This window comes from Trichoderma harzianum, assembly GCF_003025095.1.
Source record: "Trichoderma harzianum CBS 226.95 unplaced genomic scaffold M431scaffold_2, whole genome shotgun sequence".
NCBI lineage: Eukaryota > Fungi > Ascomycota > Sordariomycetes > Hypocreales > Hypocreaceae > Trichoderma > Trichoderma harzianum.
The window spans coordinates 2,742,554-2,765,330 of record NW_020209250.1 but is presented as its reverse complement, the minus strand read 5'-3'; the positions used below and the strand labels follow the sequence as shown (position 1 = coordinate 2,765,330).

Here is a 22,777-nt window from a genome sequence, read left to right as displayed (position 1 = left end):
GATAGTAACGCGAGACATGGATGGGCCCGCGTCCCTCAGCCAAACCGACTGAGTGATGTGATTCAGCTGACCATGTTTTCTGCATGGAATTGATGTTGAGTGGCGTCAAGAAGGGCAAAAAAGGCCCTTCTTGAAGAACGCCACACGGGCTTCAGACGCTGAAACGGAGCCAAGAAGCGGAGGACTGGTGTCGGCTAGTCATTCATCGTCAACCCTGGCCTTTGATCCGGTACTGATTTTGGACCGCACAATTTGGTTTGGGCTACAGTACGAGTACGGAGAACATGCAAGCACGGAACTGATTTCCAAATTTCTCTTGGCCAGCAATTGGATCCAGTGGCTTCTCATGAAGTTGGCTACGAGAGGAGACTAGATCGGCGCCTTCTTTCGATATGTCAAGCTTCTTGGAGCCCAGGCCGGAGCTCGCATCGCACTTGGTAGGCGAGGCTGGGCACTAGGTCCGAATAGCTGTTGAACCTGAAACAGCGCATCAGCTCTCGAAAAGGCGAAACTCGTTCAAGAGGGTGCTACCGCCACCGCTGCTGCTACCGTTGCTAATACCAACTCAGCTCGATGACGGACCGCCTGCATGAGCTGTTACCTACCGATGTCCGCCGCACTGGCCTTCACCGGCCGATCGATTACGGGGTCAATTTCCCTCATTTGCTTCCCTGGCATGGCTGACTCGATCGCTATCTAATGCGAATAGAGTCTAGCAAAGCGATAGGCGTTGCGGTGGATCCTCAGCAAAGACGGCCATGAGCTCAGTTTTGAGCATTGTGCGGAGTATTTGTTCGAGACCCGGCTCTCTTTACACGACACGAAGTGTTAGTCTACATGATAACATGCAGACATCGACACCTAGGCCAGATACGGAGCAAAATTTCATTATACACGAGACTCAGGGCCCCCGTTTCATCCTCTTCTAGAAGGCGAGCGACGGACTAACAACAGCTAGGGCCATGCTGTTCGGACCCGAACTCTCCAAGGCAGTCCCGTTTCTGGAAATTTTTCAGCCTTCTTTGTTCGTATCACGTTTCGAAACGGAGGACTACCACTGCGTCTAGAAGATGGGAATACTGGCCATGCGTCCAGCTAGAGGGCTTCCATTTACCGAACAAAGAAATGAATGCGCCACACAAGAGTCTCGAGGCTGGGAACTGCGCTCTGGAAGCCAAGCTTAGCATAGAAGCTGAGTTGAGCCTTGACTCGTGAAGGCCGTCTATTGCGCTTGGCGTGGCTGATGTGTTTCCTTTGTCGAGTCTGGTCAATGCTGACCCATGGCCTTTTCATCCTGCCCGACGGGTTCAAAGTCCAGTGCTTCGTTATGATGCCCAGATGCGAGTGCTACCCTTCGGCCCCAGATCTCCCGCTGGCCGGGAACTGAATCCTGGCATTGTCTGCCATGGTTGCCATCGGCGATGGGGGCATGCGAGTCTTCGGCGTTGCATGTCGGCATAGCTGGGCATCGGTTTTCCGTGAAAGCCTGCTAACCAGCATTGCAATGGCCATTGTTCGCTTTGGCTTTCCTTTGCAATATCGCTACAGCACCCTGACTGCCCGGCACAAACCTTTACTTAGAAGCTCTGGCCCTCTAGGCATCCTTCGTATGCAGCTATGAAAAGCCATCACATCCCAGGTTCATCTCCGCTGCCGACCCCTGCAGACCATCACTTGCGTCTCTTTTCGCTAGGTATTTGCGCCATACTACTGCAACTCCGTACAGGCTTTCTGATGCCCGCTTCTCCCTCTTCGCCTGCGGAGCGCTCCCGTATAGTCCATAGTAATGCCGTTTAACCCCCCCCCCCCCTTCCCTCTGCATTGCAAGGTCGTGATGGCTTTGATGGGCTGTGACCCGATTGGCCGCATGGCAGAGTACAACATTCTGAAACCGGAACTTTTAGCCTTGAAACAGAGGGCATCCAGCTCCGTGGGCACCGTCTATTCCTATTTGGCTCGTTTTGGAATCCCTGTGACGGGGAGGTCGCATTGACATCGTCACATCGGCGCGCGGTGCCTCACGCTTCTCCTCCTCTGCCATTCAGCCGCTTCGGTCAACTACCAGAACAAAGTCTTAGGGGGGACGTCCGATGTCTGGGTTTCAGATAAAGCATTCGTTCGTCTTCGTCTCTAAGAATAGGAACAAAAGCTGGGCACGGAGTACGTACCAGTAGAGCTATCTGAGGGACGGTTTACGAAATAGGGCTGATAACATGATTTGGCGTATGGCTGATGAGCGCTGAGAATTGTGATTTGTCACACCCGGTTCCCCCGGCGATGGAGGCCTGCGGGTTACAAGCCATGAGAGATGTGAGAAAAGAGAGAGGGAACAAGCAATGACCCCCCGTGATGCGATTACAAGGTCACAGCCGCGGTAACTGGACGTCTGTTCCTTCGCCTTTGACAGGGAACCGGGGGTGGTTGAGTTGTCCGTGCTTTTGTTACCTGTAATTCCCGCGGTCCCAGGCGAAATTCAGACCAACTTGCGGGAGACAACAGGATCGCTGGGGAAATGGCCTGATTCTACCCAGGCCGTGGAAATTGCCCTGCAGATCCGGCTTCGTTTGGAGGATCTTGTAGGGTAGCTTCAATTTCGCATATGCACGTTGTAAGCGGCGTGCTTGGATGGTCCATGTATGATGGCGTTGCATTTACAAGCCCTGAATGCAGAGAGCTTGCCTTGCTTACGCAATGAAAAAAAAGGAAAGATGAAAAGCAAGGAACAGAGTCAATTCCGGCTTGTGACGATGAGGAATAACAACTCATGTGTTTGGCATGATGGCCAGAGGTCATGACATCGTGCTAATACGACCTCGCAAATCAGACCTCGAGATTCAACACTCGTACGCTTCTATAGGAAGGATGATGCTTGTAGATACTTGCAACTAACCAATGGACGTGTCATGTCATACAACTCACTAGGTACTCGTATAGTCAAGTATAGTGCTAGGCGGTTTGCAAAAAAAGCAAGGACCGCAAAATGAATATACGGCATACGAGTACATGAGAATACGATCAGCCTCTCTAGATGAGTCTAGTATAGTGCGTACGTGCGGATTATCTGTTTCTGTACTCGTATGCTGGTCCCTTCTCGATTCCCCGTGAGTGCCGACATAAAGCATGTGTAGGGATTCTGTACAGCCTCGTTGATCATCCCTGGCTTTTGTTACTCATCACAAGTCACATGAAAACCTCACCTATCAACATGTTGAAAAGGACTACCAACCTTGTCTACTATAGTGATAATAAAAACAAGGCGGGGAAAAAAAAGCAAGGCTGGACCGCGGATACAAAAGTCCCGAGAAAACAAGACGAGAAAACAACACCATCGTATACTCGTACCGTTCAAGAAGAGTAGAAAAAGAAAGGAAAAACAAGTTTTAAGCGAGAAAAAAAGAACATAATCCTTGGATATAACAACGGGATGTAGTAAGATGAAATAAAAACAAGCCGAGTTGCTCAAATCAATAAAAAGAAAAAAGCTAAAAAAGACGAGGAAAAGGCAAGAATATGAAGAAGTCTTTGGCTCCAACACATACAGACAGACAGACAGACAGATAAATGCAAGTTGAACTAATTACAACGTTTTCGTTTCGTTTTCTTTTCCGTCAAGAAAAAAACAAACAAACAAATAAACAGGAAAACCAACAACAGCTGCCTTGCCCTTGCATCAAACCAACCCCCTTACATCAAATTGTTTTTTTTTTTTTTTGCTTTTTCCCTCATTTGCTTTTTCCCTTCTCAGGAATGGCTCTTTTGCTTTCTTTTTTTCCAAGATCCTCCCGTTCCCGTCTTTCCCACGCCCCTTAGACTCCAGGCTCTCGATGAGACGACAACAACACACGCGCGCGCGCACACACAAAGCTTTTCTTAGAACAAAAGGGTAAACAAATCTGGATAAGTAAGGCCGTGATACTACTGCTGTACTAGACACGGATCTAGGATCGTGCCTCTTCTAGTTCTAGCTCGAGCTGCCTGATTCGCTCGCTCTGGTCCTGGGATCCTGATCCAAGCCGTTTCTTGAGTGATTCGACCTCGGACGTCAAGAGGCCAATCTGGTCGTTCTGCGCGCTAATCACCTTGGTCTGGTTCTCAATAAGCTCCTTAATCTCGCTCAGGGAGGTTGTAGGATCACTGGATGCCGGGGCGGGGGTAGGAGCTGGGACGGAGGAAACGGGCTTCACAGGAGCGGGAGCGGGAGAGGCGGCTGGAGGAGTTGCCGGCTTCGTTTCGGATCGGATAGGCAGAGGTGCTCGCTGAGCCGGCTTGACCTCTTCGTCAAAGCTAGATGGCTCCTCCTGCTTGGGCTCCTCCTCCTCCTCGTCCTGGAACTTGTTGGCCATGGCGGCAATGGAGCTCTTCTGGTCACTGACACTGGGAGGTGGAGCTCGCACAACCGGCTTGGGCTCCTCCTTGGGCTCCTCCTTCTTGGGTTCGACCTTGGGGGCCACTACGGGAGCGGGTGGCTGGTAGTCGGCAGCAACCTCCTTAGGAGCAGTTCCCTCATAGACACTCTCCAAATCAATCTTGGCCGGGAGTCCGGTCTTGCCATCGAGCCATTCCTTGGCGCTGACGGCGGGACGGAGACCCACGGCCGGGGGGAAGATGTCGGCCTGGAAGGTCTCTGCTCTTCGGGGCACAGTGAAGGAGATGGGCTCGATGTAGTTGTCGTTTACTGTCTTGAAGGCGCGCATGACTTCGTTCTCGTGAACCTGGGATGGATTAGCCGAAGCAACACCCACGAGTCGCTGAAATACTGACGTTGATACCGCGTCGCGGAATAAAGGCGATACCTCGCTGGGGGTCGACAGACTTGTACTCGCTCAGGTACTCAAACTTGTCGTTCTCGTACTCGTAGTAGCGGATGTTGCCATCACTAAAAGGCTAGTCAGTAGCTGCACACACACACACAAGTAACTACAGAATGATATTTCATAGAAATGGAGGGGGCGGAGAGAGAGCTTACCCCTTGCCAGCAAGGTAAAGGCAGTTGGAACCGTCATCTATAGATCACATGTCAGCGACTAGATCAGTGCGACTTGGAGGATGGTAACATAAACGAACCCCAGAACGGCATGCAGACACCGGAAATGGCATCCAGATGAGTGAACCCTCCGATGGGATCGCTGCGGCCAGGCTCCCACAGGGCAATCTGGCGCTCGCTCATCTTGGAGAAACCAGTCGTGGCGAAGCGGTTGTGCTCGCCCAGCCAGACTGCTCTGCTGTTCTTGGCACCTGTGTGGCCCGCGTACTCGTGCACAGGCTTCTCCTGGCGGACATCCCACACTCGAATCTTCTTGTCTCGCGACGTCGTGACAAGAAGGTCGCCGCTCGCGTTCCATGACAGACTCTGTACGATGTCGCCGTGGGGGAGAGTCAAGTGGTTCTGGCCGGTGCTGATGTCCCAGAGCTTGATTGTGAAGTCGCCCGAGGCAGAGGCGAGGATGTTATCGGCCGCGGGGTTAAACAGGACCTGCCCGACTTTTCTATCGCGAGCTGGTTAGTATGGTTATTGTAATTATTCTCTCCTGCTTCAGAAGCACGGATCTTGGATCGAAATCGAGAGGGTAGTCGCCTACCTCGTGTGGCCTCCCAGCTTGCTGACCGGCGATACATCGGGGATGACCTCGGCATCCGTGTAGAGCGTAAAGTCCTGAGGAACCTCCCAGATGAAGACCTTTCCGTCCTCCGAAGCCGAGGCGATGATGCGGTCGTTGAACGGGTTCCTAGGCGATAAGACAAGTCAGCGACCCAAACCGTCTGAGTGAAAGGCAGGTTGACAAGGGGTGTTTGCAAAAGGCAACCCGAAATAGGGGGGAGGTTTCAGAGAGGGCAAAGCTCACCAGTCAGTGTCGAGCACAGTCGCCGTGTGTCCGCGGAACAGAGGAATCTGGTCGGGTGCCTTTCCCTTCTCGTTGAGAGGGATGACAGCAAAAGCGCCGCCTCCAGAGGAATCCCAATTGACAGACAAGTACTCGGCGTTGGCCTAAGTTAGAGCTCTTTAGCAACCCCGTATCCCAAGTTTGTCGCATGTCGCGTCTCGACAGCCGTCCGTACCTTTACCAGGTTTGTGTCCCAGGCATTCCGGCTGATGCGCAGGTTGTCGTAGCAGAACTCCTTCTTCGTGGGCTTGCCAAAGATGTGTCCTGTAGTCCGTCAGCCTCGTCGTCGTCGTCAGCGCCAGTCCAGTGAATGCGTTTCGCGCCTGGGGAGGGACCTTACGGTACTTGGACGCCCGGACGAATCGACCAGCCATTGCGGCGTCCTCTGGCGAACGAGATCTGGGGGAGAAGGGAGAATAGAAGAGGCGGGAGAGAGAAATCGAGGGCTTGCAGGGCTTGCGCTTTGGAAGAAACAGCTGAGGGTTTGAGGGTGCTGAAGATGGAGGAAGCAGAAGTCCAGGTGCTTCACAATCCCCGTTCCAGGTGACGATGCCCCCCCGAAGGACCCCCCCAAAAGGACCCCCCCCAGAGCTTCTGAGCCCACTGAAAGGGCCCGCTGCGCCTCGCCAGCTGGACCCCACCAGCCCGCTTTTTGGTGCTGCCGTCAGCGCTCCCAAGGCTCAATTAACGCGGGCATCAATGCGAGATGGCGCAAGGGTCACGTGTCTCAGCTTTGATGCAAAGGGGACCTTGTAAGATTAAGGAAACAAAGCAAATGACGTTGGTCTACAAAAGGGGTTTCTACTGTAGGTAATGCCGTAGTCGTTATACTCCGTGTCTTGTTTACGGTAAAGCATTTGAGAAGCTTGGGAATAGCTTCATATAATTTACAATATACAATATTTAATACATACAATATACACACAATAGCAGGCAGGGTGTTAAAGGAGCAAGCATCCTTTTAAAATATATGCATGATGACCCCTTTCCTGATACCGAACCCCCTTTTATTTCCTACACCCGTGCACCTATTCATTTACTCTCCAGAAACGAGCGAGGAAGAGGGGCGAAACATCATGCAAAGCGAACTACAACTACTACACTTTACATACTCAAAGTTTTGCATCAAGGAACTGCGCATTGGCTGCGTTGGTCTCATTATACTTGCTAAAAACGTTTTTAGTACAAATCAAAATCCATACGTACAGGCGATCTTTGGTCGCAACAGCTGTGGAATCAAAACAGCAAACAATGAAGAAAAAAGTAGAATGTAAAGAAGAAAGGGGAAAATGAAAATGAGAGGCCAACAGCAGCAATGAAGAAGAAGAAGAAAACGCAAAGAAAACCACCGGCAACGCCAATGAATGTGTCTGTAGTAGCAAGAAAAAAAATGCGCCGTCCCCCCCGCCACGACTTCGTCGGTCATACTCCATAATCCAACACGTATTCATAACATAGCAAGTACATCTCAAGTTGGCGTCTTGCCCATCCGCTTTTTAGTTGAACGTGCTCCTTGTCCGTGAGTGCACTCTCCGGCTATCCGTTCGGCGTCGAATTTGCTCTTCGTGCTTGAAGACAAGCTCGCACCACTTGGCCCGCGACCGGGGCCCACTAGGATCTTCTTCCAATCCGGCATCACCACGGCCAATGACGTCGGAAAGGGCTTTCATCCAGCCTTCCTTGTCCTCGGCAGAGTCGGCGTAGAAATCAATCACCTCGCCATTGTTGAACCGGATGCGGAAACCCTCCTCAACAAACATGTACCCCTCTTCTTCTTCTGCAAAGGCGGACCTGCGGCGTTTGCCTCCCTTGCCCGTTGTCTCCTTCTCCATCAATGTTCGACGATCGTCAATCAACCGTTTGGCGTTGGAAAGATTAATCGTCGCTCGGGGCTGGCGAGTAGCCTCATGGTATGCAGTCAGCTTTGTGCCAACAAGCTTAAAGTATCGGCGGCGCCAGTACTGATTCAATAGGTTAGCCAAAACTAGAGCATAAGGGTGGGGGGCAAAGAGAATATGGGAGAAAATTGGGACATCAACTTACAGGACAGTCACCACCCTGCTGGCTCAGAACACCCTCCCAGTTACGGGCAAGTCTCTCTTCGGCAGCCTTGAGCTCCCGAATGCATGAGTTCATGCTCTTGGGCATGTCATCATCCGTAACGTTCTTGGGGCGCGGTACAAAGAGAAGCTGAAGCTCCAGCTTCCCGATATTGTACGGCGCCTTTCTGAGAATGCCAGCAGCGTTGCCTCGTTTGCTCTTGATGGTAGAGGCAAAACTCTCTTCCTCAGTGGCCCACTCGTTGAAGCAGATAACTTCGACTGTGTACGGGCGACCGAAGCATCGGTTTTCGTGCTCCTTCAGGGAGATGTAAGCTCGAGCAAAGCTTCCATCTTCAGCAGCCAACGGTGAAAGGAGCTCATAGGCCGAGCCAGCATCCTTACGCTTTTGTGCCAGCGCTTCCTTTTGCTGCAGCGCAAACCGCTCTTCCTCTGCCCTTTGTCGAAGCTCAAGCTCCTTGCGCTTCTTGGGTGATGCAAACACCCTGCTGAAAGTGGATGACTTGGGTTTTGCCATCTTGACTGCTGCAGGCTGGACATGGGAGTACGTGGGCTTCTCTAGCTTAACGTTCAGAGTGAGCTGGAACTCGAGGTCGTTGGGCACGACAAGTTCGAATTCTTGTCCGATTGGTGCATTGCGAGCCAGCTCCAGCCAAGCTGTCGTCACACAATGAACACCATTGTCTAGAGTGAGGCTGAACCAGCTGCGCTCATCTAAGAAACAAAATGTTAGATTCGGCTGCCATTTTAGGACATGAAGAATACTTACTCTTTGGAATTGGTAGGTCAAGGTCCTTGACACCGATGACCTTGACAAACAGACGGCCTCTCTCACCCGCGTCTGGGCCGGCCGCATCAACACTGTAATCTTCCTCAACAACCTTGTTCAGAGCGGTCGAATTGCTCTCCTGGCCCGGCAATGGCGGAACAGGGCTTAATATCGGCTGGCCCTTTCGAATACTGCGGCGAGTTTGGCTGTTCCAGGGTTCCACAGTCCACGACTGCGGCCGGCTCGACTTGATGGGTGAGTTGTTAGCAGATCGTGCTTTCCAAGGATCCTCGGCATCCTTGTCGCTGGCAGAGACGAGTTTGGTGTTTTGTCGCATGAGATATCCGCGCTGAGAACGAGACGTAATATTAGCATCGAGTTGATTCTTATCTGGTGAGGTGTGCTGCTCCCCTGACACTTGTCGAGGTGAAGAGTGGTTGTGGTTGGTGGTTATCTGTGCTGTGTGAGAATAGGGGCGACTAAAAGCTACCTTTTGCGTTTCAATGACTCGTTCAAAGTCCTTATCCAAGCTGAGGCCCATGTCCAGGTCCAATGTCAGGCTCTTGTTCTTAAAGCTTGGGTGCCGGGCCAGGAAACTGTCGTTGCTAAACTCAGCATCGTTGCCATCTCTTGACATGAGCGCGCGATGCTTGCTTGGGATTGATGGAACACTGGGTATTTCACCACTAACGTGTCTACGAGCCTCCCGCATAGCCACGATATCCGAAGGCGTATTGGAAATCCTCGTCTTCAACTTGGAACCAGAGGACTTGATAGTTGCAAGCCGCTCAGGAATCTCAGGGGATTCTTTGCGGACAATCTCCTCTTCATCAGATACGGGGTTATGGATGACAGAGTCGGGAGTTTCCGATCTATCTTCCGATCTGTCTGCGTATGAATCGTCGCCCCAGCCGGTACCGTCATATTCAGGTTTGGGGACCAACTTCTCTGGAGTCTTGTTTCGGAGGATTTCAGTTGATACTTTTGGCGATACGTCGTGCTCTCCCTCTGAGTCTGTCGCCTCTGGCACTTCACGATTGAATTCAAGAGCGGCTGGTTCAAGCTCGGAACCCGAAAGCATAGAAGGGTCAAACGAAGATATGTCCAATGTAGCTTCAGGGGTGGCGTCCGATGATAGATCAGAAACCGAGAGTGCTGATTCGCTGACCATACTAGATTCAGCCTCGATGCGTGTATCGTCTTCAGTCTCCGCCGGAGAGACGGCACGAGGAGTCAGCGCCTCTTCGCTAACATCATGCTCCGGAGGCGACAATTCTTCCACAGACTCCTTGACAGATTCCTTGGCAGGCTCGTCAACAAGCTCCTTGACAAGCTCTGTGACAATCTCCTTGGCCGGTTCCTTGGCAGGTTCCTTGGCTGGGTCTTCCACGGTATTCTCAGTGGGCTCAGTCCTAAGCCCAGACTCCGTAGATTGGCTGTCATCACCCCCATAATGAGAGCCCGAAGCATCCAAGTCGTCGTCAGATTCGAAGTGAGACTCGTCGTCATATTCGTCATCGTATTCGGAATCGTACATGTCGAGCTCGGAATCGTCTTCATGAATAACCCGATGAATAATCACGCTGCTCTCCACGGGGTCGTCCTCATCATAAGGGCCGTCGCCTTCATCATCATCATAAGAACCATCTTCTTCATCGTCTTCGTCGTCCTCGTCATCCAGCAGAGAGTCCTCAGTGGACGGAATGGGAACATCGGGGTCAAGAGGAAAGTGTTGGTCTCGAAGGGGACTCCCCGGTGGCGAAGAAAAGTTGTACTCTGATTCGGGATCCGACAATATCTTGCTCCCGTTGACACGCTTCATGATGGACTCCCTAGAGATGGGCTGTGGCAGCTGATAGTCTCCCAGTCCGGACATGTCGCCGAGATTGTCTTCCTCTTCATGGACCTCGGCCTCTTCATCTTTGTGGATGTCGAGGGCGATTTGGCTATCGTGGCCGTCAGCCGTGTTGAGCGTGTCATCACGGGACAGTGAGCTACGACTGCGACCAGAACTTCGGCGAAGACGTCGCTCGCGCTGTTGTTCGGCAGCGGTCTTACCGCTGCTGTCATCAGACATCATCATGAGCTTGAGTCTTTCCTCAAGTGACATCTTGCCGCTGATGAAGTCTTCGATATCGGACTTTGTGGCTGAGGCTGGAGGCGGGACAGGCAGGCTTCTGTGAGAACCACTCATCTTCTCCGGATCCTGAGAGAGCGCAGGAGATGAGGGCACAGAGCCGGTAGACTGGCTTCTGACATGACTTCCTGGAAGAGGGGGAAGAGGGCGATTTTCTGCGACGGAGCCAATGGATAGGCGCCCCGAACTGCTTCCTCCCAGACCCCCTTCAGGCATGGGGCTTCCATCATAATCCTCATGCTCGTGGTTCATCAAAGAGTTGTCTTTGGCCCAATCATCGGGGCCGACGACTGGCGTCTTGTCTGTGTCCTCCAGAGATGCATCGAAACTCTCGTCATCGTGGCCGCCCATGTGATTAGGATCATAGAGAAGATCCTCGTCTTCCTCCTCGTCCTCATCCATCGAGTCATAGCTGCCCTCGCGCGAATTCGTTCCAATAGAAGAGAGATCCGGAGTGGCCATCTCGTACTCGTTGATCTGGGGCGGCGCATTGTCGAACGTCACGCTCTTCGTGTGCCGATGCGAGGGGCGGCCGCTAGGAGAGCCGTCCACGGCAGATGCATCTGCAGACCACGTGCCCGTCTCATGGTCGAAGCTGCTCTTGAATTTGGATGGCGAAAGTGACGATTTGGTGGGTGAAGCCTGGTCTTTGCTGGGCCCTCTGGGCGTACTGGGACCAGAATTATCTGACTTTGCTGGACTCATGGGTGCAGGTGCAGCAATGGACTTGTCGCCATCAGCGTAGTAAGGGCCGGGGGAGCCTACCGGCAAACCGTATGTGCTCTGGACCTTGGCTAGAGGTCTCTCGATCTGAGGAACTCGGGTTGGGTCATATTCCTGCTTCTGCTCAAGTGCCTTGATGTTGCTATTCTTGACGCGGGAAGCTTTTTGGAGACGCTCGATCGATGAGCGCCGGGTCGGAGAGGGTGAGCCGTTGCCGTACATGTTCTCCGAATTGCGATTTTGCCAAAACACTCGCGGCGATGTCACCGAGTCGGCGGGCGAGTTCTGGAATGGAGACGAATCATTGCCGCTGTTTTGAGTCGACTTCTAAAAAAACGCACACCCCCCATGTCAGCGCGAGACATCACCAAACACAATGTCGCTAAGCATTCCACAAACCTTGGTAGGAGACATTTGATTTTGGTTGTTCCAGCTAGGAGAATTGCGTCTCCTTTCCGTGGGAGAAAGTTCAGATAGGGGGCGGGGCTGGGGAGCGGCGTTGGGCGCTTTCGCTGGTGACGAGCCTGGCGTGCCCTTGGCGATGCGCAATGGGTGCACCTGGAGAGAAGAGGTTGGAGGTTAGTATTTTTTTTTCTGCTGCCTCTCGTGTCGGGGGCCAAGTTTGGGGGCCACGTTGGGCGTACCGGTTCAGATGACATATCGATCGAAACTGGTCTGGCTAATCCTTGCACTCGGGTTGGGCTAGGACGTTTGACGCATCAGCGCGTAGGGCCGATCAGCGCAAAGAGGTGATGTGACTCGAGCGAGGAATGCAAAACGACTTGCCGGCGCCGTGTGTATTCCTTTATTTTTGTCGCAAAGGGTATATATAAATAAAAGGGAGGCTAAGGTTGGGGAGGGCAGCCTCGAAAACGAACGTTTGGAATTGAACAAGGAGAGAGGGGGAAAAGGGAAAGGGGGCGCGAGAATATCAGAATGTTCGCCGGGTTAACTCTGTTCTCTTCAGTATGTCAGTTAAAAAAAGAAAAAGGAAATAAAAAAAAAAACCGCCTCGGAGTCGTGAAGTTCGACTCGATCGTTGGCATCCAAAATCGATATCAAACGATGACAACTTGGCGAGGTTCAGAGAAGGGGGGCCTATTCATTTGCAGGTCGGGAGTGTTTAAGGGAACATGGAAGCAGCAAATGCACCGCCGTCGGGCAGCGTGATTGGCCTAACGCAAAACAAAACACGGGCCCCTCAATGTGCCAGGGGTTGTCGTGGCAACGCGGCTGCTGGTGCACACTATTTTGCCTAGCTTTGGGGGGCCTTCCGGGGCACATCGCAGCTGAGGAGGGGTTGGAGGCGCGCTAAATCGTGCTGCAACAGGGCTCTCGTCAGGCGGCTTGCAGCCCAGCCAAAGGGAAACGGGAGCTAGCAGAGCCTCTGCTCGTACCAGCGCCCTATGAGCGACGGGGAGCTTTGCAGCCCAGAAAACTCAACATTGGAACCTGCAAGAGTCGCCATGGCAGCCGGCAGGGGTCTGAGACGAGGCAGCATGCAAACAATAAGACGGCGATGAGAGTTTCGGCCGTCTGAGGACGCTGATTCGGCTGATTCCGCCGCACGATGCACCCATTCGTTTACGTACAGCCTTTGATGCAGAGGCTTGCAGAGGCTATTCGCACCCGCATCTCGCGCTAGAGGCCTGCAAAGCATTCGGCCTGCCCTGTTGCGTGTCGTCATCAGACACATGCAAAGCGGTCAGTTTCCGATAGATGCCATCATACTTTCATAAATACTCCGTTGCTCCATGGCCCATGTTGTTCTTTTTCCTTCTGGCCTTTTTACCCTTATGCCTTAGCTGCTGAGCGGTGATCCATCTTTTCTTCTTTTTTTCGCTGTCCTTTCTTCCTTCGGCCGGTGGATTCATGCAAGGCTCGAGGATGCATGACAGACCCATATCCTGGTGTTTACTTTCTTTTGTTTACTTTGCATGAACGGCGCTCTCATCTCACGGGTGCTGGTGCTGGTGCTACTCCTTTATTGGTATTATCATCGCCACTCTTACCTGCAGGTGATTGTGAAACACGGCAACGCCATGGTTACCGAGAGAAAGGACCTGGGTTTGGTGAAGGACGCTTGAGCCAGCAAATTTCCAGGCCCTGGCTGCGTTATCAAAGATGTGCGCATTTGTGTCTTACAACCCAATTTGTGTATGTATGTGGACTCGTATATTATACGGAGCATGACCTCCTTTGATCCACTCCGATCCCGTAAGGCTCAACCAACTCAACGAACCCAGGCTTTACTCCAGTCCTACCTGAGGGCCAGCAGATGGACAATCTTGTTTGATCCAGGGTGGTAAACTCTATTTTTATGACGGTAACCTGCACGGCACATTGCAACACAACATACATAACATACTCCATCCACACTGGCGGTCCCTTAGTGTCGGGCCATTTCTTATCCATGGATTTTTGGGGGGATTTTTTTTGTATGTCAACAAACGGCTTTGTTCAGACCCCCTGGCTCCTATTCCACTGCACACAATCATCAAACTTGACGCCCGTCCCGCCGAAACAATCCAAAGCACTCCCTATCGTGAGATCGACTTTACCCCGGCTCAGCCTCTTGACCGTTTCCAAATCCTCCAATTGCCGACCTCCGCCGGCATATGTGACCGGAATAGAGCACCACTCTGCTAGGCGCTCAACAAGCTTCTCGTCTATCCCCTTTTGCAGCCCTTCATTGTCCGCGGCGTGGATGAGGAACTCTGAGCAGTAGGGCTCCAGCAGCTTTATTGACTCTGCAGATGTTTTAATAAAACGAGCCCGTAATCAAATTACCAAGGGATTGATTACTGGGACTAACCTTGATTGATTTCCATGTCTGTCAGCGTCTGCCACTTGTTCATGGCAACAAACCATTTCTCCCCCTGACGGCGACAGCTGAGGTCAATGACCAGCTTTGCCTTGTCTCCTCCAAGAGCCCCAAGTACAGCATCCAGTCTCTGCTGGCTGAAATGGCCATCCGGGAAGAGATAGGACGTGATGATGACCTAACGAAGGAGCATCCGGGTTAGCACTTCGAGACGATTTTGGTTGACGTAACACACAGGGGGCCTTCTATTCTATACCTTTTCTGCTCCCGCATCAATCCACTCCTTTGCATTCGTATCCTTGATGCCGCCTCCCACTTGGAGTCTTCCAGGCCATGCCTGCAGAGCCTGTTTCGCAGCGCCATCGTTTCCCCCGCCCAGCATAATCACATGAGCGCCCTCAAGCTCATTGTCCCTGTACAGCTGCGCAAAATACTCCGCCGGATGCTGCGAGACGTGGTTCGTCTGGAGGGCCTCGGATGAGCTGTCCAGGGTGCCGCCGACAATTTGCTTCACCTGGCCGGCATGCAGGTCGATGCAGGGACGAAAGCGCGTCATGACGATGCGAGGCCCCCGGATTCGCAAGAGCGACAATTGCGATTTGAGAATTGCAAGTTTTATGACTCTTTTTCAAAGATCTTGCCCGCTATCTGCCTTGTGGGGCTGTTTAGTGTTTGTGGATGATGTGACGCCACCAGTTTCACGGCACTAAAGCAAACATCGGCATTTACTGCTCTTAATTAACGTCTGAAGACTGTATCGAGTTTCTATAGTTGAAACGACATTTATCTCTTCCCAAGATTTAATTGGCTTAATTTACACCGATATTTGCCTTCAGATTGCTTAGAGTAACCACTCACCTGTCTGGCCGCGCAGCAACTAATTAGAGGCGATCTGTTGATTCTAGGGTATTTTGGTAGTGTATTCATGTGCTAGCAGTATCCCGGAGTTCTCATTTAGTTCTCCACATCAGCCTTTTGTTTACTTTCTTCATGAGTTGTGTTTCGAGGTGTTATCCATCTCAAAGACAACAAAATCATGTGGTGTAACAATAACAAACCTTTCCGCCCTATCACGTGAACTATTGTCTTATCAGCATGGCTGTCAACAGAATGGGTGTACCCAAGTACAGCATTGGTATTCGGCTACCCTGAATTTCTTCCATCTGTAAATCCACGTAGAAACGGGAAATGCTAGGGTGAACCCGAACAAGTTCTTTCACTATTTCAAACAGCTCATAGCATGCTATTGATGCCTCGAGCCGTTTGCGAATTTGAGCAAATGATAACCAATAACTTCATGCCAACTCGCAAGCTTCCCGCCAATAGAAATCTGCCCATTCAGCCACGCCGCCGTTTGTAGGCCTCCATACCACAGTGACTGACGTCCAATAGCCGTTTGCAATAAAATTCCAAGCTTCCATCCTTTCTACCGTAATCTCTCCTCCCTCAACGAACATGAACCACTTCACGCATATGCACGTATAACCACATCCTTGAACCATTACAGCGCCTTTTTGCAACCTCGTCAACCTCCCATGAAGATTCTTGGATAATGAACGAAAGCACCTGGGACACCGCCTCAATCATCACCACCAGTTCGGCAGACGAGTGTCAAACGCCCACAACCATGTCAGACCCCATCCACATCAAAGACGACGGCTCGTCCATCCTCACCATCCAATCGGTGGAGCACCATCCCAAAGCCGGCAAGCAATTCATGATTCGCGAGAAGCAAAAGCCGCACCGCATCATCACGCTATCCTTCGGCGATCTGGTGCTCATGGATGAGCAGCTTCCCGCACACGGATGGCTCTGGAAGTGTGTCAAGCAATTTGGCTGGTACGGCTTCCAAAACGTCGTCTCCGGCACGTACCTTGGACACAACGACAAGAAGAAAATTCGAGCCACCATGGGACATCACCAGCCTTGGGAATACTTTATGACGGAGAGGCATGAAGATGGCGGCTACGTCCTCCTGACGATTCATGACAAGGAGCTGTGGCAGGTGGCCATCTCCAATGACGGGCAGTCGTTGGTCGAGAAGAAGGCAGAAGAAGGGGCGGGAACGGCTTGGGATTTCGTCGAGATTATCTAGTAGTAGGCTCACGCTCTTTACTGAACGGAAACTTACCCGTAGGAAGTTTGGCGATGAGCACTTTTCATTCTGGCGGCCATCACGATTAGGACTGGCACGGATACTGGCATAGAGAGTTTGGCGATATGCACAATTCATTCTGGCTGCCATCACGATTAGGACTGGTATGGATAGGACTGATATTGATACTGGTATCATAATAAATTCATTGCAAAAAACAGAATCCCCGCTTAACTCGCTATATCTACGACAAGGAAATTTATTTCTTTTCCGCAGAGTGATCCTCACGAACGCTATCCGACTGTGCGGCGGCGTCCAGACCCTCCAGGCCGTCCAAGCCGTCAACGGTGCCGTGGAACATGCCTTGGATGTCCACGACAGGTCCCTTGTACGTCTTTCGGCCGCCGAAAATCCAAGTACCGCCCGAAATGAGGAGAATGACGCCAAAGGCGACAATGCAGTAGTTCATGTTGGCAGGGGTGACGGGAAGCTCCGGAGGGAACACGAACAGGACGGTGGTCAAGATAGCCCAAAGGATTCCAACCTGTCAATGAAAGTTAGCATTTTTGGTCTATATGATTGCGCTGGGTATAAAAAAAACTTACAATGTTCATAATCCAGCCGAAAGGCTCGGGAATCCTGAAAGAGCGATTCTCCGGGAGCATCTTTCGGCCGCGGAGGACGTTGATCGCCGGGGGAATGGCATAGGTGACACCAAGAGCCACAACGGATGCCGATGTGATGGCGTTGAAGGTGCTGCTAGAGCCCAGGAAGATGCAGCCAAAGATGATGACCCAAGCCACAGTCCAGAGCAGAGCGTTGATAGGGACGTCGAGGGTGGGGTGCACCTGAGCGAAGACACTGCTGAAGGGCATTCCTTTGTCACGAGCGAAAGCGTAGCTCATTCGGGTGCTGGTGGCGACCAGGGTGACGGTGGTGAAAAGCATGCAGACGAGGGGGAACATGAGGAGGCACACACTACCAGCCTTGCTGTTGGTTGCGTCCATGAAGATCTGCAGCAGCGGACCGTAAGCAGCACTGATGACGTCGTCGACGTCCTTGATGCAGAAGAGCAGCGCGGTGAGGAAGATGAATCCAGTGAACATGCCAATGCCGATGCAGTAAAGCATGATCTTGGGGCCCTCCTTATGTGGCTCCGGAATTTCCTCAATCATGTGGGCAACCGCATCGAAACCTGTTCAAGTGAGACGAGTTAGCAGTGCCCTTTTCTCTGTGATTCAACAGATATCGGTTCAACGTACCTGTCAGGGCAAATGCTCCCTGCAGCAATCCGAGCAGCCAAGCCATTCCATCGGGCCAGCCAACCTCATTGATGAAGTTGCCGTAGACAAATTCGCCAGACTGGTAATCCGGGGACGCGGTGGCCAAAACCGTAATGCTGATGATGACGAAGCCGGCAACCGACCAGAAGAAGGCGGCCTTGGTGAAGAGAGGCAGGATTCTGGTCATGAAAGCATTGATGACCAAAGCAATGAGAGCGAAGGCGATGTAAATCAAGAATTGATGCCATGCCTTGGGCTCAAAGTCAGGGTGAAGCAGCGAAATGATGTTCATGATGAATGTGCTGCCAAGCAAACCACCGGTGGCACTAAGAGCAACCCAGCCGGATACATTGATCCACCCAGTAACATAGCTAATACCGCGACTCCATCGTTTCCATGAAACAATGGCGGCCCAGTGGTACTGACCTCCGGCTGTGGGGTAGGCGGAAAGGAACTCGGCGAGAGAAGCAGCCTGGCACAGATTGCAGATACCGGCCACGATCAGACCCCAGATGACGGAACTAGCGCCGCCGGAGGGGAGAGCGAGTGTAATTGAAGCTGCCAAGGCCGTCCATGTGTTGAGAATGGCAAAGGCGAGACCCAGCATAGAAATCAGGGAGAAATTCCGCTTGAGTTCCTGCTTGTGACCCAGTTGTGCCAGGGCGGCAGCCTCTGGGGTGAGGTCATGTTTGGGGTCGTTGCTGTAGTCTTCCATTTTCGTCTTGGAGAAGCAGGACAACTTGGAGAAAGGAAGAATAAGAAGGGAAAGTGAAATGATATAATAGAGAATACAAGAGAAGCGCTAGTTGACCGACCGGACCGGAACCGGGAACGCAACCGGGACTGATGATCCTCTAAGGCGTCAGACTACCGGCACTGATGGGGGCAGTTGATAACGCAGCTAGTGCACAGAATTCGGGACATTTCTCAATGGGCGATAGACAATCGGGGCCCCCGAGAACGGCCCATGTTGGGGACGGGGAACTGGAGAAATTTGGGGTCCCCCTTCCCCCAGAAATGCCCGTTTTTGATAAGACGATGAAACTCTGCAATGCGCTGATTCGACGGTGAGATCCTAAAACCATCTAGCTCCAACTTCCCCATCCAATCACCCTCCCCGCCGGCCACGCGGATGCGCGAGTTAACTTTTCTTGGAACTGCCCACGCGCGATGCTCCGAATCGTCGACCAAATAGGTGAAATTTAGAGATTCGTCATATTGATGGCGTTTCGCCTCCAGCATTACCAAGTCACGGGGGTTGCGGCTACCGATATCCAAGTGGGACGCGTTAGGTAAAGAGTGAGACGCCGCTTGAGATAGTCTGGCGTTTGGTTATCGGCAGTGGGCCCCAGTGTGTGTCGCAGCATCACAATCATCAAAGTGGAAGCCTGGAGACAAGTCGGTGCGCTAGCTGGAGCAACCCTGACTCAAGATCATCTCAGAGGCCATGGTCCAGCCCCTGCCTTATCTCCAGATATGGCTCCATTGCGTCCATTGAGCTGTCCGGGTAGTAATCCTCATGTATAATGCGATGGATACGGCCTCGTGGGGATCCATGTCTGCGCACATTGCCAGCAACCTTCCCAGATAAACTCCAGGCACCTTGCGCCTGATCTCGTTCCTGCACGCACACTGTTCTTCCATTCGGCGTAGTGCCTGGCTGAAGAAAAACTTTGATGCATGCCACACTGCAGATTTGGGCCACATGCCGTAGATCCCGCTGACGAGAGGGCTTGGCTTGATCTGGGCGCTGAGTGGCCCAAGCCTCCCCAAAAGCCTCCAAACCGCCATCCCAAGCAATCAAGGCACGGCCGAGTCAAGACAGTGGCGGCGATTTTTCCTTCTGCACATATTCTTCCCGGCCTTCCTTGCTGTTCCCCACACCTCGGTATGCGCTAGCAAGCCACATTTCCCCTGCCACTTGACACTTTGCTCCGTTCCCCGACATCCTCAGCCTCTCCAGCTGGTACATTTCCCCCGACATTTCCCATGACATTTTAACAAGCTCGCCTTGACGGGCAATTCATTAGTCAATGATATCCAAAGACAGTGTATTCTTGTGGGTTTCCGGGATTCCACGGAGGCGAACTTGACACGAGAGTGAACCTTCTCCCCGCACTATTCAGCGCCACATCGGAACCGGTTCGAGGTTCTGAATCGGTGTAGTCAGAAAGGTGCCCCATGTGTCGAAATGACACCCACAGAATATCATACCATGAGGTAAAATCTCGCCTGTCAATGGTCACAACACGGTTCAAAATACCAACCTTCCCACGATCCCCCGCAAACACTATTTCCCCAGCCTGACGGGGCCGCGGAGTCTCAGCCTGGGGAAGCAAAACCTTGGGGAAAGGAGATGAATGACCGGGCCGGTCAAAGTTGACTGAAGTTGCAATTCCATCGTCACTGGTCGTCGGATCACGAAATCATGCAGTAATCAAGATTCGCTTTGATGCTGCCAAGTCTAGATCTCGTGGTGGCGTTTTTGCCACCGCCAAACAACGTGCGGTTCTCCTGGATGGCACGTGATTTCACTTGGTGTTATCTTTTGTTCTAGACGTACGATGGAAATCAGGCACCAAGGCCGCGAGACTCGTGCTAGCACCCGTATTCCAATCCCCTATCAGTTTGATGTTTATTTTAGCTGAGAATCCGTATCTGCGATTAGCCACCTCTGGAGCAACACTTTAATGCTAGTATTACTCGTGTTGATTTGACTATTGCGGAGCCTCATGCCAAAACTGGTTAAAAGACATCCTATCAGTGGGCTGATCGCCTCTTTCTGGTGAAATTGACAATGAATAATGAGACATATATCGTTCTTGCCCTTGCTGACCTTGATATCCTTCGAGTAGCCTATTGGACGTGTTCCAAATAACTCCTGATTTGCGCCGATTATCGGTCTTGGAATTGAATTTACTGTGTGTTGCGTCGCATCTTGTGCGATTGTTTGCTCGGACTGGCGGCATCTTCCGAACAGCTAGACAGAAAATCGGTTTAGCGCGCGACTACACACAACCGGCAATCAAGGTGGCCACTTGAGCTGTCATTTGTGCTTCCCAAGCTGTCAAGATGATTTGCCTAGTTCGGAATATCCTGGGTCCGTCAATGGTCAGGCCATCTTCCTGAGTGTCTCTACAGAGAGCCTGAGCAAGAAGTAGATGCCGGGCAATGGCCTGTTGGAAATGCTGGGCCTGCCTGGGAGCATCAAGTCTGAGCTACTCCAACTCGAAAGCATCATTTTGAGGAATCTCGAAATGAGGCACAAGTCATCTTGCCGTCTGATTTACGTTTTATTTGCATTTTCCTGTATCCAAATTTCTTTCTCTTTGTATCGTTTATGCGTGTTATATAAGCTTAGTGCTAGTATCTACCGAGTATTATTGTGAGGTGGTGTTGCCGAGCTAACTCATCCTGGTGTTGGATCTTATAGCTCCAGATATGATCTCCAGGGCTACCTTAGCTGCATGACTTTGCGCCTTTACATCTACATGCAGACATGGTCCAATTCTCGAGCTGGGCACCATCGTTACTACATGCAGTGATGATTTGGTTCTCTAGTATGTCGAATAAAATTCCATCACTGATCGCAAAATGCCGAGGGTTGTCTCGCGCAGCCTCGCGTCTTGTTCTGCCTTCCACTCATCTGAAAAGGGGTAGGTGATATAGCCGTCTGGATCTATTACTGAGTGTGACTTGGACCGGTCTGGCTGTGCTAGAGGTATTCCTTTCTTGATGCGATAGATAAGGTCTGGATTCGACATGAAGGGCGCGCCAATAGACACTGCAATGTCGGCCACCCCGATGTATCTCTCGATAGCCTCGATGGCGCTTGTGGCATCGAAACCGTGGTTCAAAATGATTGGGCTCGTCATTCCCCACATACGGATGAGAATATCATTGCTGTCACCAAATAAGGCTTCTGCAGAGTTTGTCTGCCGAGCTCTAAAAGCTTCTACCAAGTGTAGATATGCAAGCTTCAGGCCACGGAGCTGCTGGATAAGATAGATGAACTGTGGCATGGGGTCGTGCATCCTCATTCCCTGCCAGGAACACCATGGCGACAAACGAATTGCGGAACGCTCAGGGCCAACGGCATCTACAACCGCGCGCATGACTTCGAGAGCAAACCGGGAGCGGTTCTCAACACTGCCGCCGTAACAATCTGTGCGCTGGTTCGATGTGTCTTGGATGAACTGGTCGACGAGGTAGCCATAACCGCCGTGAACTTCAACGCCATCAAACTCAGCGTCAAACACAGCACGCCTTGCGGCCGTAGCAAAATCTTTTACCAGGGTATTGATCTCTTCCGTGGTCAGCTCTGCAGGTGTCGGATGCCCTTTGGTACAAGGTATTGAGCTTGGAGCGGCAAATCTGACCGAGTCCCTAGGCAGGCCAAACAACACTGCGTCTTCTTCTAGTACTCTGGGATTTGCGACCCGGCCAAGAGCCCCGATCTGAAGGTAGATGCGTGACCCCTGAGCATGAACAGCGGCTGTGACGGCTTTCCATGCCGCGACTTGTTCATTCGTCCAGATTCCAGGAGAGTGCGGGTAGCCAGACGCGCGAGGAGATATCATGGTCATTTCGGTTATGACAAGAGACCCTGGATAACTGGCGCGTTCAGCAAAATAAGTAGGCACCATAGGGACCAAAGGCACGTGTCGCCGGCTATTTCGAAGCCTTGCCATTGGCGCCATGATGATGCGACTGGAAATGGTCCCATTCCCAAGTTTTAGAGGGAGAAAAAGAACAGTGTTTGCCGCTGGACAGTCCATCGTTGCTGTGGACTCCATGAAGCGGACAGTCGATAGTGTCGACAAGTAAGTCTATGAGACCGGAGAGCTCAAGTAGAGGAAATATGATGCAATATGATGCAATATGATGTAGCTGACTGATAGACAAGTGAAAGGGAGAGAGAGATAGTAAAGCATGAAAGCCTAGCCCATACAACAAGAACCCGAGTATCGCACAGAGCTATGAGAACAGCTCAGCACGGCGACT

General features: G+C 51.8%; 8 protein-coding genes across 8 annotated transcripts; 2 read left to right on the top strand and 6 right to left on the bottom strand.

Annotated features, from left to right (window-relative positions):
- Positions 1–3,938: 3,938 nt before the first annotated feature.
- M431DRAFT_75659 (hypothetical protein) lies at positions 3,939–6,256 on the bottom strand (the record flags this gene model as incomplete). Its single annotated transcript, XM_024922370.1, has 8 exons — positions 3,939–4,712; positions 4,762–4,876; positions 4,967–5,003; positions 5,065–5,486; positions 5,580–5,726; positions 5,844–5,986; positions 6,058–6,146; positions 6,223–6,256. The coding sequence occupies 8 exons, from the start codon at positions 6,254–6,256 to the stop codon at positions 3,939–3,941; spliced, it is 1,761 nt and encodes a 586-aa protein (XP_024779137.1).
- A 1,122-nt stretch (positions 6,257–7,378) lies between these two features.
- Positions 7,379–12,230, bottom strand: M431DRAFT_2061 (hypothetical protein; the record flags this gene model as incomplete). Its single annotated transcript, XM_024913394.1, has 5 exons — positions 7,379–7,843; positions 7,926–8,656; positions 8,712–11,898; positions 11,971–12,129; positions 12,216–12,230. 5 exons carry the CDS (start codon positions 12,228–12,230, stop codon positions 7,379–7,381), a joined length of 4,557 nt encoding a protein of 1,518 aa, XP_024779136.1.
- A 1,494-nt stretch (positions 12,231–13,724) lies between these two features.
- On the bottom strand, positions 13,725–15,122 carry M431DRAFT_504384 (hypothetical protein). The gene is made up of 3 exons (XM_024918468.1): positions 14,652–15,122; positions 14,387–14,573; positions 13,725–14,321 (listed from the first exon to the last, which is right to left on the bottom strand). The coding sequence occupies exons 1-3, from the start codon at positions 14,949–14,951 to the stop codon at positions 14,032–14,034; spliced, it is 777 nt and encodes a 258-aa protein (XP_024779135.1). The 5' UTR covers positions 14,952–15,122; the 3' UTR covers positions 13,725–14,031.
- A 900-nt stretch (positions 15,123–16,022) lies between these two features.
- Positions 16,023–16,490, top strand: M431DRAFT_491053 (hypothetical protein; the record flags this gene model as incomplete). Its single annotated transcript, XM_024916868.1, has 1 exon — positions 16,023–16,490. The coding sequence occupies one exon, from the start codon at positions 16,023–16,025 to the stop codon at positions 16,488–16,490; it is 468 nt and encodes a 155-aa protein (XP_024779134.1).
- Positions 16,491–16,619: 129 nt separating this feature from the next.
- Positions 16,620–18,594, bottom strand: M431DRAFT_304155 (hypothetical protein). The gene is made up of 3 exons (XM_024914175.1): positions 17,753–18,594; positions 17,096–17,685; positions 16,620–17,034 (listed from the first exon to the last, which is right to left on the bottom strand). The coding sequence occupies exons 1-3, from the start codon at positions 18,486–18,488 to the stop codon at positions 16,750–16,752; spliced, it is 1,611 nt and encodes a 536-aa protein (XP_024779133.1). The 5' UTR covers positions 18,489–18,594; the 3' UTR covers positions 16,620–16,749.
- Positions 18,595–19,180, bottom strand: M431DRAFT_544924 (hypothetical protein). The gene has a single exon (XM_024921173.1). The coding sequence runs from the start codon at positions 19,013–19,015 to the stop codon at positions 18,701–18,703; it is 315 nt and encodes a 104-aa protein (XP_024779132.1). The 5' UTR covers positions 19,016–19,180; the 3' UTR covers positions 18,595–18,700.
- A 1,658-nt stretch (positions 19,181–20,838) lies between these two features.
- M431DRAFT_304091 (hypothetical protein) lies at positions 20,839–21,246 on the top strand. The gene has a single exon (XM_024914174.1). The coding sequence runs from the start codon at positions 20,935–20,937 to the stop codon at positions 21,160–21,162; it is 228 nt and encodes a 75-aa protein (XP_024779131.1). The 5' UTR covers positions 20,839–20,934; the 3' UTR covers positions 21,163–21,246.
- Positions 21,247–21,330: 84 nt separating this feature from the next.
- On the bottom strand, positions 21,331–22,551 carry M431DRAFT_74659 (hypothetical protein; the record flags this gene model as incomplete). Its single annotated transcript, XM_024922249.1, has 1 exon — positions 21,331–22,551. One exon carries the CDS (start codon positions 22,549–22,551, stop codon positions 21,331–21,333), a length of 1,221 nt encoding a protein of 406 aa, XP_024779130.1.
- Between the last annotated feature and the right edge of the window lie 226 nt (positions 22,552–22,777).

What these genes read in the sequence shown, in the direction of transcription:
- M431DRAFT_504384 (XM_024918468.1), bottom strand. Translation starts at nt 14,951, where the DNA reads ATGACGCGCTTTCGTCCCTGCATCGACCTGCATGCCGGCCAGGTGAAG. An exon ending in TTGATGCGGGAGCAGAAAAG is followed by an intron (nt 14,574 to 14,651) that starts GTATAGAATAGA and finishes CTCCTTCGTTAG; the next exon opens with GTCATCATCACGTCCTATCT. An exon ending in AGACATGGAAATCAATCAAG is followed by an intron (nt 14,322 to 14,386) that starts GTTAGTCCCAGT and finishes AAACATCTGCAG; the next exon opens with AGTCAATAAAGCTGCTGGAG.
- M431DRAFT_544924 (XM_024921173.1), bottom strand. Translation starts at nt 19,015, where the DNA reads ATGCTGGAGGCGAAACGCCATCAATATGACGAATCTCTAAATTTCACC.
- M431DRAFT_304091 (XM_024914174.1), top strand. Translation starts at nt 20,935, where the DNA reads ATGCCGGGCAATGGCCTGTTGGAAATGCTGGGCCTGCCTGGGAGCATC.
- M431DRAFT_304155 (XM_024914175.1), bottom strand. Translation starts at nt 18,488, where the DNA reads ATGGAAGACTACAGCAACGACCCCAAACATGACCTCACCCCAGAGGCT. An exon ending in GGGAGCATTTGCCCTGACAG is followed by an intron (nt 17,686 to 17,752) that starts GTACGTTGAACC and finishes TCACTTGAACAG; the next exon opens with GTTTCGATGCGGTTGCCCAC. An exon ending in TCGGCTGGATTATGAACATT is followed by an intron (nt 17,035 to 17,095) that starts GTAAGTTTTTTT and finishes TTTCATTGACAG; the next exon opens with GTTGGAATCCTTTGGGCTAT.